This window comes from Poromitra crassiceps (genome assembly GCF_964638095.1).
Source record: "Poromitra crassiceps genome assembly, chromosome: 2".
In the NCBI taxonomy this organism is placed as follows: Eukaryota; Metazoa; Chordata; class Actinopteri; order Beryciformes; family Melamphaidae; genus Poromitra; species Poromitra crassiceps.
Genome location: NC_139624.1, coordinates 42,765,117 through 42,782,961, shown reverse-complemented (window position 1 = coordinate 42,782,961; position 17,845 = coordinate 42,765,117). Strand labels below are relative to the sequence as shown.

Below are 17,845 nucleotides of genomic sequence, written 5' to 3'. Positions count from 1 at the left end.
CAATTCCCTTCCATAATAAAACAATAATAGGACAACACATAATGCCCAGCGGAGGCAATAACGGAGTGTCGTCAAAAGGCTAAACCAATCTCGTCACTTAGCCATCACGCAGACAGATTCCCTACGGTATGCACTCAGCCCATCTAGATCCAGGGGTGGTTATAAATATGCTATTACCAACACCCGACAGGAGCTTAGAAAATCCATCTGGCAATATTAAACCATAAAGCGCATGGTGCATGGCGCCAAGAAGGCCTGTAGGTATTGGCAGATAAACAATACCAAACTCGCTGATCACTACATGTATTGTAGTGCAGAGAAGATATATCAAGAGACCCTTTCTTCAAACAGAGGGGGAACTGCACTACCAGAAGGAAAAAGATCATAGTGCTTTATCCGTCCAATACTGCTTCTCTGTCTAGAACTAAACAGTATAGCACTATTCACCTTATGTTCAGACCTTACAGTGGGCCAAATTCTTCCGGGTCCTTTTAACACTTCCGGCAGTCACTGCGCAAAATAAGAGTTGTTTTTGGAGCGGACAGTGAAGGGGTAAAATAAAGAACGTAGCCTACTACTTTGAGCCAGTACACAGCAAGCAAGCGAGTATCCACTGTTAGCCAGGTCAGATAACGTTATCGTCGACAATGACGAGCACTTTCTTGTAAAACACACCTGGACTCCAACAAAGAAAGCTTCAGATAGTTGTCTCTCCTCCGAGGCAGCGCGAGCCACTAACGTCAATAAGACCCGCAGACGTTAATGTAATTCCCTGGGATGCGAGACTAAACGAGCCAGTTACATGGCGTTGCATTATTAGACATTGCCGTTTGCTTTTATTTGGTATGTTACATACAATTGGCTAAATGATTAGTTCATTCAGAGTTAGATGATATTGGAGAAGCGCAGCCATTTTTTATTTTATTTTATTATTATTTTTAGCTGGAAGTTTTGATACGGCCACATAACCGGGTCAAATGGGCGTGGCTACATAAGGTGAATAGCTCACAAAAGACCTGGGTCAAATAGTGTTTTCAAAAATGATTCAGGCTTTAAGCCTGTCTGCTACTCCAAGCAGTTTAAAACAAATAATAATCATAATCATAATGACCCAAGGCAAGTTAGTTACAGTCCAATTATACCTATCAGGGGAAATATAAACACACCAGCTCCTAGGCTCACAGATGGCAACAAGGACCAGTATTCACATAATATCTTAGAGCAGATGGGGTTGATGTACAGTTACTGATCATGGTAATCTACACACACAAAAAACCTGGTAATAGATTTGTGAATACAGGGCACTTTACTTTTTCAAAGTTGAAAGAAAGAGAGAAAGAAAGAAAGAAAGAAAGAAAGAAAGAAAGAAAGAAAGAAAGAAAGAACAAGAAAGAAAGCAAAGGGGAGAGGGTTTGTAGGGGAGGGATCATCACTGAGCGTTTCAATTGATCCTCTGATCAATCATCTGACTCAGATGCTGGTCGACAGAGACTGGATGGATGGCAGTTTTGGGGAGGAGAGAGAGTGCTCTCAGACACCTGAGCCAACAGAGCCAGGAAGCCCAGTCTCCTGAAAGCTACTTCTCTATATCTAAAAGCACTCTTAGGTATTTTGGAGGGGCCGGGGGAGCCTTTGCTGCAGGCAGATAGATGGTAAAGGATGGATGATAGAAAGGTTTTGACAGTCTTTACTGTAACTGCAGGGACATGAAGGAACAAGGCGTGAGCTGCTGGCACAAATCTCAAGGCTTCTCATCAATTAGAACCCTGGAATGTGGAATTACCATTGACTGTATATAATATCATTGACTGTAATACAAATATCCCATCGTCAACAAGCAGAAGCATGAAGAGTGCCAAAAAACTCTGACACAGCATGGGATCACGCATTATGACATTTTTCACCCGAATTCCAGGGTTTTAAGACAGAACTGCACAAAACGTTCCGTAAAATTCAGTAAATCAGGAGGTGACGGCCTGCTTGTTTGTATTTTTTGTATTGCCGACCCCTGAGATGTCCAGTTAGAAAACAGGACAGAGGGTCTCACCCAGGTCCATGTCGGAGGCTTTCTGGCGGTGCGAGTGGGGGACGTTCTTGTAGATGGCATCCAGGATCTTCTCCTTCACCTGGCTGATTGTGTCGCAGTTCAGCACCTTCACCTGGATCTCTGGGCTCTTCTCATTCTCTGGGTGGATGCAGTTCACCACCTGTTGGAAACACACAGGGCTTGACTTTTCTCTTTGTAAAAGATGGCTTAGATTCTCTTTCACACATACACCAATTCAAATACTTTCATGAAAAAACTAGAAGAACTGAAATGCAATGAAGTAAACATTGAGAGGGGGGGGAACAAGTCATAACATTTGAAATAAAAGTATCTTCCACTGCTGATTTAGTACAAAGGTTGACGAGTCGGTTGTGCGTTATCTGAAATTATGTTTCAGCTTGGTAGGGAAGAGATTCCTGTGTAATAATATGTCATCATGTTGATTGCACTGTAGATGGGTACTTAGTGATCAGGTTTAAACAGCAATCATTTCGTGGTTGCCAGAGGCTCCGAGAGAGAGACTTGCAGCAATAGAAAAGACCATTCACTAAGGGAAACTGGCCTCCCCTTGGGGGCTGAGGAGAGACAGCAGTGAGCTTACCTGGAGCTGATGAGCATCTAACTAGCTAATTATTATCATCATAGTCATTTGGTACTGGGCAGATTATCATCATCGTCGCCATCATCATCATTCAAGTCCTTCCCAGATGGGCAGTAATTACACAGACTGAGAGACCTTGTTTTATACATAAGAAGAAATACACTCTGTAGTTCTGCAGTTTTACAACCCCATCACTGTTAAATAAGAACATGTAGCAAAAACAACTACAGTGTTACATATATTCTCCCAACAGAAGATACAAACAGGCCATCTAGGTATTTGCAGGGCTAGCTTTGCAGAAGCTACCAATTTCTCCTTGTGCTTGTTAGCAGTAAAGCTTATCAATTCACCTGAGACAGATATGTGAAAGTTGACATGGCAACATCACGGCAGGCAAATAAATGCTAAACTTATGTTTGCATTTGGGTTACCCACAAAATTCTCTAGAAAGATGGTTTAGTTCTTTTAGTGGTTAGCCTTTTCTAATATAATATTTAGCCTCTGAATTCTCCTCTGAAAACAGTGTCAGGCGTTCCCCTGCTGGAACAAGCTGGCCACAGTGGAGAGGAGAGGAGAGGCGAGGAGAGGAGAGGAGAGGAGAGGAGAGGAGAGGAGAGGAGAGGAGAGGAGAGGAGAGGAGAGGAGAGGAGAGGCTCTGTGGGTAAACAATAGTCTCCAGAAGGGGAGAGCTTCACTGTCTCACTGCTTGGGTGACCATGTACACACACATACACTTGTCTTCGTTCCTTCTCCTCCCGCAGCCTTGCTCCCTTCCTTGACAGCTCCGGTCACAACAGGAAGTGAGGTCGCCACTCCGGTGCACCCTTCATGTCAAGCGTGAAAGCGACAACTACGTCCCGTTGCTCGTCTCGTGCCCGACAACCCATAACCACCCTCTTTCTCACTCCCCGGTCCCCAAGAGCATACTCAAAGGTTTTCCCGTGGCCCTTGGACCCCTGGGCAGGTGAAGCCCTCACCAGCGTCTTGTAGTCAATCTGCTGCCTGATGAGCTTGTCCTCGCTGAGAGAGTAGCGCGCCTCTCCAGTGATGGAGTCAATGGGCCCTTTCTCCATCTGCTGCTTGATGGCACAGAAGAGGGAGAAGAGAGGCTCGCCAGCACACTCCTGAACACAGACATGGAGAGAGGGATAGAGACAACTTTAGCCAGAGGAAACCACACTCCTGAACACAGACATGGAGAGAGGGATAGAGACAACTTTAGCCAGAGGAAACCACACTCCTGAACACAGACATGGAGAGAGGGATAGAGACAACTTTAGCCAGAGGAAACCACACTCCTGAACACAGACATGGAGAGAGGGATAGAGACAACTTTAGCCAGAGGAAACCACACTCCTGAACACAGACATGGAGAGAGGGATAGAGACAACTTTAGCCAGAGGAAACCACACTCCTGAACACAGACATGGAGAGAGAGATAGAGACAACTTTAGCCAGAGGAAATTGCCAGGCCATCACTGCAGACAAGTCAATGACAGCAAAGCTGAATAAGCTATGAAAGATAAACTTCTATCTAATATGTATATATTTGCAGGAACTCTGTGATGTTTTTCCCAAGTGCTTTGCCTCTAAAGTTGCTGAGCAAGACTTATGAATGTCATATCCTAAACCCCCATCTTTCCACTAAATTAAAGGAAATTGTACCACCTACATCAATAAATAAACTTGACTGAAATGACGCTGGAGTTTGCAAAAAGTTTTTTATGGATAAACAGTGAAAAATGCCATAAAGACAGACTCTTGTTGCCAACCCCCACGTCTCTCCCAAAAGCACTGCTGTTTATCAAACAGAGGAGATGGGCCATTTATCATTGTCTTCATTATCCTCCCAGCTGCTACTGTACGGAGTGAAAAATAAGATGATGATAACACTTTTCACTCTAGCAGGGAAGTAGTGAGTGAGTTTTGTGCGACTTTAGTGGATACCCTATGGAGTAGAATACACTCTTCTTCAAAGGTACATTTACCAACACATATGCGGCAGGGAGTCTTAGAGATAGTTAGGGGAGGAAAATAGGCTATTATTAAAGATTAGCTATTAAAAATCTTTTTGAATACTGAAAAAAGTATTATATACTGTAACTAGAAGCCCAAACCATGCAGCCCTATGTTTAAGTTTAGCTACCGTAATTCAATAGTTTAATTTCAATAGTTTCAAAACTCATCACATCTAAAAAATAAAGATCTTCTAATTCAGAGTCTACAAACATGACCACCATGAAGAAACCTTTGACAGCTCTACATGGTCAGCTCAAACTTAGCTGTCACACACTGACATTCCTTCTATCAACTTGTGTCAATAGTTGAACTACTACTTGTACTCCTCCAGTAGTGGAGTAACAGTGATTCATTAGAGTTTGGAGCTGCAACTAAAAGGGTTTTCTGACCACTTGAGTTGAGTTGATGCGAATCTTGAAACGAGTGGAAGATGTTCAGAAGAGATCACATGCAACGTTAAAGGCTCACCTTGAGGAACTTGTAGAGGAGGAAGGTAAACCAGTTGGTCAGCATTTTCTCTGCCACCGACTCAGTCCTGCAAGCAAACACAGACACGCACAGCCCATAATGAACATATGATCCCCCACGCTCTTATTACCATCATAAATATTCAACACCATCATCAAACATTCTGGCAAAAATGATGACCGTTGTTAATTAATAGGCTTTCGTTACACAAACATAATTGCAAGACATGAATTGAGGGAGAGCCTTTGCACATACAGTTTCACATACAGATGGCCTTTCAGCCAATCTTCCGGCTGGCTTTTATGCTCAGGCACGCCAAGGGCAGCTCGTCGACAGCCGCCAGGATTTTAATACGAGGCGAAGCAATTAAAAGCCTTTATTTGATCCCGGTGGATTGATGTCGTTAGGGGCTGGAGCAGCTCTGTAATAACACTGGCCTCATTATCAAGCGCTCCCTCGCCTATTCACTGCACTAACACTCGATACGCTCACAATAGAAAGTGAATGAATACATCTCCTTCTCTTTCTCCGCCTGGCATCCACGCTCCACTGGTGTGACAAAACACTGTGTGTGTGTGTGTGTGTGTGTGTGTGTGTGTGTGTGCGCGTGCCTGCGTGTGTGTGTGTGTGTGTATGTGTGTGCGTGTGTGTGTATGTGTGCGTGTGTGTGTGTGCATGTGTGTGTGTGCGTGTGTGTGCTGACCTGGGCCAACAGTGCGAGTGATCCCGTGTGAATGGCTAATATGCATACATAAAAACAACAGTGGTGGTGGCGAGCGGAGAAAGAGGAGAAGCGAGGATCGGATGTCCTTTAACACCAACCCCCTTGGCCAGCAGCAGGGGTGTGTGTGGCCTAATCTGCCAGGAACACCTCAAACACACAGGCAGGCAGGCAGGCAGGCACACACACACACACACACACACACCCTTCCCTCCGCTTTCAATGAGCCACTGCCATAGGCATCAATATTTCAGGATTAGGGTCCATTGTGTCAGTGTGTGTGTGTGTCAGTGTGTGTGTGTGTGTCAGTGTGTGTGTGTCTGTGTGTGTGTGTGTGTGTCTGTGTGTGTGTGTGTGTGTGTGTGTGTGTGTGTGTGTGTGTGTGTTTCTCCCCAGTGTTTCGGCTGCCACCTGCAGCCCCCCTCTCCATTCAGAGGCCCTCTTTAAGGGGCTCCATGCTGAGGGTGGAGGAGGGGGGGTATGGTGCCCGCTGTGCCAGTGGGCTGGCCTGGCACCCCCCGCCAACATTGGCACAACACCTGGAGGGGATTAGCTTCCTGCCTCTCACTGTGCCCACACTTTCATCCTGCCGCCCTTCCTCCGTCCACGGCTCCAAGGGTCAACAAGGTCACTTTTCATCTTTTATTTCATGTGTCCCCCGCTCTCTTCCTCCCTGCCTCTGTCCGCCCCATTCTGGATCCTGTAATCATACACACTTCCAAATCCTCTCCATTTCCACAAATGCAGCCCATCTATCAAAGGGATGAAAGGGGCATGGAGGAGGGGGAGGAGGGGGAGGCACGGAGGGAAGGAAGGAGGGAGAAGTGAAAAAGGAGAATGAAGAAAAGAATGAAAAGAAATGGTTTGGCTCAGTCTGCCCCTCCCCTTTTTTGCTCCTTCCTTAACTTCCTTTTCCTTGTTCCTCTTCCATTAGATATTGTGTGCTTGCGTGTGTGTGGTCAAGTGTGTCTTTTTGTGGTCATGGCCAATGTTACCGCTGTCTAAGCGGTCCTGGTCATTGCTCCACCCTCTCTGCTGATCTGTGGAGGGTGGAGACTCTCACGTGCCTCCTCCGATACATGTGGAGTCACCCTTCCGCTTCTTTTCACCTCACAGTGAGGAGGACGTAGCATGTGCGGAAGAACCCGGTATTCCCCTCAGTTCCCCGCTATACAGGCAGGACTGACCAGAGGAGGCACTAGTGCAGTGGCCAGGACGCATACTGATAATCTGGCTTCCCACCCGCAGCCAATTGTGTCTGCAGGGACGCCCGACCAAACCGGTGGTAACAACGGAGGCGCGAACCTGCGGCCCTTCCTTCTTGTTGGTAGGCAGGGAATAGACCGGTACACCACCCGCGCGCCCCTACAGGAAGTGTGTAAGTGTTTTAAGGCTATAGTGTGTAAAAAAGCACAAATTAATCCCAATGCGTATGTATTCAGAAATGACCATGTGCCAACTAGATTTGTGTGTGTGTGTGTGTGTGTGTGCATCCGTGCATGTGTGTGTGCGTGTGCGTGCATGTGTGTGTGTGTGTGTGTGTGTGCATGTTTTCCTGGCAGTGAGTGGCAGCCCTGCGGTAATAAGAAGTCTTGGCACGGCCTCAGCAGTTTGCTCATGCTCATCCTCAATCATAGCACAGTCAATAGGGAACAAGAGTAAAAAATGTCACTCCGGCGGTGGCGCTTTAAGACCTAACATTAGCATCTGCCTTTCTAACCACCTTTTCCCAGCCTCACCTCACCAAACATAACACAACCTACGTTTGGGTTCATGCAATGAAATGGGGCGTGGCGTGTTGGCACGCTCAGGCGTGCCTACTTGGCGGCCAGTCAGAGGGGCAGTGGGCATAGAGAATGATGTAGAACGGAGGGGACCTCCCCTGATTACCAAGGTGGTGTGTGCAGGAATCTCAGTAGTCCTGGAGGGCTGATGCAGGGGGGTGTAGGAGGGTGACTTTAGTAACCCATGCTTGATAAAGCACTTTACGGATCTTCACACATTTGACATATTGGTCCCCCATAGCTGCATTTAAATTATGATTCTAAATGGAAAACTAAGAGATGGAAGATGCAGCAGTTGAGGCTACAGTAATATGCCCCCCCCTCCCATAGGTACCTTTATTAGCTCTGCTAAAAATGACTATATTGTCTAGGGATGCACCGATCGATCGGCACGTGACCGGAAATGGCCGATTTTCACGTGATCGGCCTCGATCGGTGATCTGCGCCGGTCACTCTAAAATGCCGATTCTGTGAGCCGATTTTCAAGTGACGTGCGCGCACCCAAAAGCAGCGAGACAGAGTGGATGAGTAAGTTGCAGCCAAAACAAAAGCTGCCACTACACAGTACACACATGCCACAGCATGTCGGTGTGGAGCCGCAGAGGGGCCAGGTAGGTTGGAGTCCACAGTCTCCAGTCTGAGGGGCTCGCTTCACCTCACCGTCCCCTCTTCCCCGACCAGCCTCCACATCACCGCTGCCTGCTGCTGCTGCTATCTGTCAGTCACGTTGTAACCCAAGGTCCTTACACATCAAGAGCGATGCGAATATACGGCACGAAATTGCAATGCGAGTTTTGACCCACCTGTCAATTACAGCAACGTTAACGTGTACAGCCAGGAGAGGACTTTTGTTTCGTATTGCGAATAGAACGACGAACAAAATAATAAAACGCATCAGTGTGCAAGGTTTTCTGTGAGAGATGATTTTTTTTCGAATGGCGGATTAAAAAAAAACGCGCTCTGTGTGTAAACTACGATATTCAAACGGAGTCAACTCAAACTCATTTCCTCATCTAGGCTACTCAATAACAGCCAAATCCACAACTGTAGAGTGGGCATGGCTTCGAAGGTCTCTGGGCTCCAGAGCTATAGGCTATAAACTCCTTGTCCATGGATAACATTTTGACGTTTATTTATTTTATTTTATTAGTTTATTTGGCAGGGACATAGGCCTATACAAAAAAACATTAAACCCCATAGGGGAAGAGATGCTTTGTAACAGATTTAGCCATAGGCTACTTTCCATCTGAAGCCCCTGTTCTGTTGCACCTTTTTTCTTTTGGAAAAGTAAATGCATGATAGCTGTGGGATATACTGGAATTAATTGTTTTATATTCCTTGTATTTACACAAAAAAGAAAAGCTCTGTCCAGTAACCTGGAACATTTTTATTTTGAGATGTTTTTGAGTGAGATCGTCCTACCTCATGCAAATTATAAGAAATGTGACATGAATGTTAATTTTCTATTAAAGCAAAGTTAAAAAGTAAAAAAATAACCTGCCAATTATTGTTCTTAGAAAAAAAATCGGAATCGGCAAAAATTGGTATCGGCAAGTCAGACTATTCAAAAATCGGAAATCGGAATCGGCCAACAAAATCGCAATCGGTGCATCCCTAATATTGTCCTCTGTTCAGCACAGATACCCCTCATTGAATATTCAGTTTTTGCAGCATATAACGACAAACCCAGTGAACATCCAGATCATCCATTCCTGCCACTCACTGTGAGGGACTGTGCGCTCACGCGCTGTGAGCAGATATCCTGACACTGCTTCAACTGCCTGAGGCGACGACTAGGTCGGCGCTTTTAGCTGCATATTATGTTAGTGGCCTCAGCAAATTAAATTCATAACCAGTCGAAGACTATGAATATGGAGATCATTAAAGCCATTGGTGGTATGAGCAGAGTTGAGGGCCATGAGTACGGTTATCATTTACACTATCTATGTGATGGAAGGAAGACTTGAACTCCCTGCAACCCAATGCTCCAAAACCTACTTTGAGGCAAGAAAGGGATGACGACGGCCGTGTTCACCAAACTTCAAACTGCGTCTGCGGGTCTCGCTTGGCTTCAGTCACGTGTTAAGACAACACAGCTTGAAGTCGGAAATCATTTCAAATTCCCACCCTGGCTCCCAGGGAGGAAGATTGGTCGTCATACATGTTCGAACAGTCTCATATACCACTTTCAGACAGACACGGTTCTGGTTCTGGCTCTGGTTCCATTCTGGAGTCTCAGAACCTTGGTGCTTTCGGGCGAACCAGCCCGCGTTCACGCCAGTTTAAGCGGAACCAAAGTGGGAGGACATTATTCAGTAGTCCTTCAGTTTTTTAAGTTGATCAATTATTTGGTCTGGCGTTCGAGTGAACCCAGCCTTGGCCATCTCTTCCGCAAGTTCGGCATACGACTTGCTCTTTCTTGTACTGCTTTATAGCTTTTCTTGAAATTCGGTAGATGCCCAAATCGCCACTAAACATTTGGCTTCCTCAGCAGACCACTGCAAAAAAAAATCTCCATGTTGTCGCTGCCTTCTTCTCCTTCCTGCTCGTTTTCACAGCCTAGAATAAGACACGCCAACTGATGATGTCACGGTTCCCAAGGAAAAACCAACTATATTTTGGTTCCGCTGACAACCAACTTCTCAGGTTCCGAACCAATTATTTTTTCGGTCTGAACGCGCCGGCCGGTTCAAATTTGGGTTTGGGAACCGGAACCGGCACGGAACCCTGCTGGTGTGAAAGCCCTGAGAGTGATGGCTGGCTGTTGACACGTGCACACGTGTATGTGTGCACGTGCGCGTCAGTGTCAACAGCCAGCATGCACAACCTTCCATACTACTGAGATAATCCTCACAGTTTAAGAATGGGGCCGGGCCTGTATAGCTCTGATATTGTGTGTGTGTGTGTGTGTGTGTGTGTGTGTGTGTGTGTGTGTGTGTGTGTGTGTGTGTGTGTGTGTGTGTATGCGTGTGTGTGTGTGTGTGTGTGTGTGTGTGTGTGTGTGTGTGTGTGTATGCGTGTGTGTGCACGTGCGTGCGTGTGCGTGTGTGTGTGTGTGAGTGCGTGTGCGTGTGTGTGTGTGTGTGTGTGTGTGCTGGAATCAATGGCGGTGGTGATCGACACAAGGACATATTAGGCTCTCATCTCAGTAAAAATCAAAACTGCTCTTGACTCATCAGCTGCAGCCAAAGCAGATCTAGAGCTATGAAGGGGCAGTTTCAGTATGCACAGTGAGAGAGAGCGGGGATGAGGGGGGGCGGGTCAAGGCCGTTTTAGTATGCACAGTGAGAGAGAGCATGGATGGGGGAAGAGAGGATCTAGAGGAGGAGAGTGTAGCAAGGAATGCGACAGATGGTTGTGGAAGGATCTCGTTAGTTAGCTTGCCTGGTGGTTGTGCTTCAGCGCAGGTTGAGATGGGACAGATGGAAGGATGTGTGTGTGTTGAGAGAGCGAGAGAGAGAGAGAGAGAGAGAGAGAGAGAGAGAGAGAGAGAGATTTCTTGGAAGAGGAGGGAGTGGGTAGCTGTGCTCGGATGCTGTGCCAGAGACACCCTGCTTACGCACTTTAAGCATTGATTTAGCAATCAAGAAAACAGGGGAGGGGGAGAGGAGGGTAGGAGGAGAGCTAGGAAAATAGATTGACAGAACGAGCGCAAGAGAGGAAGAGAGAGGGAGAGATAAAGATAGTGACAGTAGTGACACGAGCAGCGCGAGCATGAAAACTGAAGACAAATACAGCGCGGCTGGAGAGAGAGGGAGTGAGCAGAGAGAGGCAGGCAGAGGGGGAGGACAAGACTCCAAATGAGCAGCGGGAGCGAAAGAGGTGGTGAGTCACAGAGCGCAGGGGAGAGAGGGAGAGAGGGAGAAAGAGAGAAGAGACAGAGCAAATTAAAGAGAGAGAAGCAGAGGGGAGGGGTGCTATCTTCCCTAGACCAGATGAAGCATCGTCTTCACAGCCTAGTGCCCGTGTATGTGGGCTATTTTCAGCTGCTGTCCAGGGACATGCCAGTCAGCCCACACTATGGGGTGGCATAGCCTGCACGCACTGCCTCGTCACACCTGAAATGCATGCTGGGATGCTGAAGGACTAATGAGGGTATATATACGCCGCCCTCGGAGGAAGAGCGAGATGAAGACGGTGTCATCGGAGCCCGCCACAACTGTGCGTATGACAAATGTGCGACGAGTGCACGCGCACAGGGAAGATGTCACAAAATCGCACTGCACATGTGCTCTACCTCCAGTTCTGACTAGGCATGCAGCGAGGAACCGATTTCACTATCGACCACGGTTCATAACGTCAGAGTTTTGTAACCACAAAGGCTCAGCGACATTATGGTTCTGTGGAAGTTGTGCGCTAACTGCTTTGAAGAGTTCAAAGATCACCCTTTGTTTATTTCAACAACACCTTCCTAGTTGTCACAGACCACTAAACATAATCACCCCCTAGGGTGTATGGGAAACGTTTCATGCTACTAACAGTAGTCAAAATCAATTAATGCATAATAACCGTGAAATCGTGATTTTTGCTCAGACTACAATTGTACCATCAAAACCTACAGCATAATCATTGTATAAGTGTTGGTGGATATGATGCTGATGCCTATGCCTTCTCCTGGGTCTTCCTTTTAGATATCATCCAGGAAGAGGCAGAGAAGGAGTGAGAGGACAAGACGTTGATAGAAGAGAAGGGAGTGTAGATCCAATTCAAACCATTTTGAAGCATCCTGGGATTGAAAAACAGTTTGTTTCTTCAGTCTTTAAAACACTGCTTCCCCTTGAAGAGTTCATTCTAAATTGAATCAATGATGTCCTTATAGCACTACATACAGTACAAGGCACTGGCAGCGTGCATAGTCCATTGAACTCAGTGATCAAAAACCCATCTCACTATCTAATTGATCTCCACACGCCAGCAGTCAGCTCTCCTCACATGGAGAGACATCTTTAAGTGTCTCCATTGTCCTTGAATAGCTCTCCCTCTCTCTGCTGCACACTGCGTCTCTTATGTTGTATCTACTGGCAGGATCAGCGCTAGCTCCATTGTTTACCGGCTGTACCGCGCTCAGCCAGCTCTGACTGCAATTAATCATGCCTCCTCCCCAGACAGCATTAATCACTTGCTGCATCGCCGAGCCGACTCTAAACAGGTTTTCATGAGGTGAATATGCCCACTGTCACCCGGACGGTACCGCCATCACATTTGCCTCCAATGAACTGCCATTCATTTCAAATCTCCGCTTAATATATGCTTGGCGTGTGTGTGTGTGTGTGTGTGTGTGTGTGTGTGTGTGTGTGTGTCTTTATTGGCAGGGATGAGCACGTGGCCTGGGGGAGTATCAGGAGTTTGTAATTGAAATGAGAAGACCAAATTAATTTGCGACATGCCTGTCAAATCATTTGGGGGTGTCAAGACCTGACTGAATACCCTGAGCAACACAACATACTACACTGTGTGCATGTAATGTGTACAAACGTGTGCACACGCACGCACGCACGCGCACACACACACACACACACACACACACACACACACACACACACACACACACACAGTGAGGAAGGTGCTTTACTGAAGTTACCACAGTCATCACATTTCCCAAACACCTCTGGCAGAGTGTATGGTAATCACATACAGTATTGTGTTCAAGTGTGTGCCATTAAGGCCTTGGCTACAAATCCAGGGGAGGATTGTGATTGTGCCAGGGTGGGAGCTTTTCGAAAATCTCATCTTCTATTTTTCCACAAATTAGTTTTTTTCCTCCTCTTACAGCTATTTGAAATTGGATTCTGTGCTAATTAATCATAATTATATTACTAATGATGTGCGTGGCAAAGCACTCTGGTGTCTCGAGACAGAGCCAGCGATCCAAGGTCACGGGTGTTAATCCAAACATGTCACAGATAGGGAACACGGAGTACAATATCCAGCCCTTTAAAGTGAATGTTTGAGCCTCACTTTATTCCCATCCTTGTTCAAAACAAACACAACGTGCCTGATCTAATTGTAGGGGAGTTGAGTGTATTGTCTTATTTTGTTCTCCCGTTTTGAGGGAGGGAAGACGGGGGAAAAGGTCCCTGTCAAATTCGATCTGTTAGACAAACATAGACACTCTGAATTGTATTGTTATAATATAATACTATTATAGCCTGCATCTGTCTAGAGGAAGTTGCGATTCGTGTAAGACAGAAGACTCAGGAGATTTGAGAATCTAAAGGTGTGGAAAACAAACAAGTGAAAGAAACAAAACGAAGATTAGTTTTGAGTATTGGCGGTTGCAGATAACGTTTGTGTGACGCTGTTAGCATTGGTGCTTGGCAGCTATTCAGTGTTTTCATGCTTACAGAGAGCCTTTGACTCATTAATCAGAGAGAGAGAGAGAGAGAGAGGGGAGGTTGGAGGCTTCTTCATCATAAACCACCACTACCACTATTTAACTTTGTGTGCCTGTCAAAAAGGCAGCATTGAACTGACCTGCGTAGCAGCAGCTTGGGGTGGTTCTTGCTCTCCAGGTTGCGGTCTATGAGGTCGGAGAGCAGGTGCTTCAGAACATCGGTGGCGTACTCCAGTTTGCTCTGCAGCACGGTCATGATGAGCGAGGCCACGTTGCCGCGGTCCCTCATGGAGAAGCCGCGCTGGGCCTCCAGCGTGCGGATGAAGCTGAGCAGGAACACCTTGTTGTTGATGAGCTGGCCAAACAGCTTCAGCCCCTTCTCCACCTGCTCCTGCCGGTAGCCTGGCACCTGCAGGGGGAGACAGAGGCCAAATGTTTACTTGACTGACATATTGAAATTACAAGGCCATTAACAAGGAAACAAGTAAGAGATTCTGCATGGTCCCACGGCATGTTTGAGGCGATGACATATAGACCTAATTAATTAGCAGTTAATTTGAATGTGATTGTGATTTCAGCTCTCTGCCTCTCTGGTTCATCAGTTGATTTAATATTTTCTACAGAGATCCAAAAACATTAGGGCTGCTAATTAATAGCAAACATAGCTTTTATCATGTGTGGTGGTCTGGGAGAATCCTTCACATGATGTCGCTGCTACACTAGACATTGATGACAATGAGCCAAACTAGGTCGAAAACGAGTTTTACATGTATTTTGGGATTTTGAGTGGTTACTTCGTAATACATCATGGTGAATAATTATTTTCATAAAACAAATGGGAAAGTATTTATATTTATTTTCATGATTTTAGTGGAATGCCACTGTAGAAAATGGAATGTTGTGGAATGTTTATTAAAGCCATTTTTCTCATATTTTTCGTTTTTCGACACATAACACATTAAAATAGTCATGAACTTTTGATCTGAGAGAGCTATCTCAGTCATTCAAGAAGTTATATACTGCAGGGGAGAGTTTCTAATTTATGGAAATGTCAAAAAAATGAAAATGTCAAAGTATCACCATGTGGACGGTTTTTGTAGGCCACCACACATATTACATATATACAGTAGAAGCACTGCTTATACAATATTGTGATTTAATATAAACAGAGTATCTGTTGTCTGTCTTCTGATAATAGAAAAGATTTAGCTATATATTACCATATATCACATTCACTGTATGGTAGTCTATGCAAATCATAGACTGTAAATATGCAAACTAATCAGACAAAAGAAAGTTCTTGAATTGAAATAAAATTGTGCAATAATGGAACATCTATGCAATGTTTTTCCTTTTATTGATTAGGTACTGTTATGAATTACAGTATTTTGATAGCACACAGGTATAGAGTTGTCTCACTCACATTTACTGTACCACAATGACATAAAAAAAAATATGATGGGAAGCAATAGAATAGCAATTTCAGATTGGCCTCCGTGTAAAATTCTATTAAAATAACGGCACCAGTAAAAACAATACCAACTTCAGCTCACTGTGCCTAATGCGTTTGAAGATTTGATTGATTTTTCTTTTTAGATCCAGTGTGGAGAAATTCTGCTGTAACAAATGCTTAAAGACATTGGCAGGAAATCCCAACGCTATTAACGGCATGAAAAAGTAAATAACACCGTGCGTAGTTTCTCTGCCGAAACAGCGCGAGTTACCCATCACCCATTAAGATCAATTAATAGTTAATACATTGACCTTAACAAAATGGAGATGGGAGTCACAGAGCGAGCTCGCCGGAGCTGGGAATCTAGGGAGATGATGAGCTTAACATCTTGCAGCTTTTGTTCCATTTAGTCTGAAGGTTGAGCATAAAAGGAGGAAAACACTCTACTCTAGCCTATTGAGGGAATGTTTATTAGCGCTGGTGCTGCGTTCCAAGCTAATGCTAGCTGAAAGGGAGCACGCCGTCGTCGCTTGGGCCCAAATTGTCCCTGCGCCGTTTATGCTAGTCACTCACTCCTCTTTTTCATAAATTGTACCTATGGAGATTATGTATTTTTTTTATCTGTAATCTGTCAAGAGCAGTAGCAGTAAGACAGCATCTCTTTGTATCCAATGCAGCTGTCAACCAGCATGTTATCTCTTTTTACCTTTCCTAGAGAACCCCTCGTAATCTGTCGGGAGCTATTGTTAAGTTGCTAGTCTAATTTCATACTGCCTGACAAGATGTGTATAGCGTGCATGTGTGCATGCGTGTGCTTTCAGCCTCCTTTACAATCCTGTTACAAACCCATCAAATCTACTATACATCACCATACCATACCATAACCATACCATACCATACCATCACTATCACATTATAACATGTCTCTTAGGACCGTAGAGCAAGCAGCGACAGTGCATAGAAAAGCATAATGCCTTAAGCTATACACACGCTACATGGGAACCCTGAAATGTACATGTTTTAGAGTATTACAATATCGGCAACAAAGGGACAAACTTCCCATTGTTTCAATAAACTTAGATAGTGTTTCCATCTCCCTCGTTGCTCTTCCTGTCTGTAGCCCACAGCCAAAGTTGTACACTTACAATCTCTGACACATCAATAACAATTAACTAGCCATCAACCGCTTCAGACAAGCCTGCTGCTTCTTTCATTAGGCTCTGATTCCACATTATACCCATCATACAGATCAACATTTATACCAATTAAAACATAATTAATATTGCTTATTACTGGGAAATTCTCATCAGGCATAGAATGGCCAACCCTGAGGGCAGTGAAATAGGGGTCCATCATTCTCTTAATGGAACAAGACGACCTGCTCAATTACGGCTGTCTATCAATGTCACCACTGGGGATAAATGACTTGATTTATTTATATATATATATATTTTGGCTTCTCTCTCTCTGATTGACTTTTAATTTGTTTTTGAGGTGAAGGAGGGGAAAGGTACAGTGTCACATATTGTTAGTAATTAATGAGAGCGTTCATGATTGGAGGGCTGTTTGTTTGTTTTTGAAAAAGTGGCTTTTGTTTACCAGCCGGCAACACAAACAACCACCGCGTCAATTTCACCTGCTGTGACCCACCACATTGTTAATTTGCTCGCTCATTTTGCGCTCTTTTCAAATGAGGCTAATTGTATTGCGTTTGTTTTTGATAGGGAATGAAGAGAAGGTACACGCATTTGTGCTGTAACTTGATGCCCTTGAAACTGGTAATACTGTAGGCCGTTAAATTGACTGGGACATTAGTAACTGACTCTTGATAGCTATATACAGTACAAGTCTACTCCTAAGGAAGTTGACTACTGTGAGCAAGACATTCTGCCCACTTGTTGATCAACTTCAGAGAGAATGAATGTCACACACACGAAAACGCCTAGTGAGTCTGTGGACTTAAAATATGGTGCAGATTTCCCCTCAGGCATGTTAGCGGACAGCCCGACTTTCATTCCCTAAGTACATGGTGTTCCTCTGTGCCGTGAATAAGAATCTCCGCAATGTGACACCTGCACAATCTAAATATTGCACACTCCCCTCAGGCGTTTTAGCTGAGAGCTGTAGTTCCAGGTCCCCGAGTACAAAGTGTGCTCCATGCAAGGGGAACCTGACCTTAACAAGAGTACCTGGACAAAACCTCCGCATTGAGGTCCCTCAGCAGCGGAAGTTGGTGTTCTTCTTCTTGTCCCCCCCCCCCCCCTTCCGTGTGAAGGTTGCAATTTAGCACACAGAATATAAAGTTTATTAGAATATATATTTTAGAAATCTATTAACTCGACAGCAGCTACTTCCTGGTTAACGTTATAGTGTGGATTTCTGACCACCGACTCCCCACTCTCACCACCTGGCCAGCCG

The 17,845-nt window shown here is 45.2% G+C and overlaps 1 protein-coding gene across 2 annotated transcripts in view; it reads right to left on the bottom strand.

Moving 5' to 3' along the window:
• The window catches only part of plxna4 (plexin A4), a gene marked incomplete at both ends in the record, with an annotated part of 489,925 nt that overhangs the window by 48,426 nt on the left and 423,654 nt on the right, over positions 1-17,845 (bottom strand). For both annotated transcript variants that reach the window (XM_083659977.1, XM_083659976.1), the window contains 4 exons: positions 2,048-2,207; positions 3,626-3,772; positions 5,136-5,202; positions 14,115-14,383. In XM_083659977.1, coding sequence (XP_083516103.1) covers positions 2,048-2,207; positions 3,626-3,772; positions 5,136-5,202; positions 14,115-14,383 — 643 coding nt within the window. The remainder of the gene's footprint in view (positions 1-2,047; positions 2,208-3,625; positions 3,773-5,135; positions 5,203-14,114; positions 14,384-17,845) is intronic.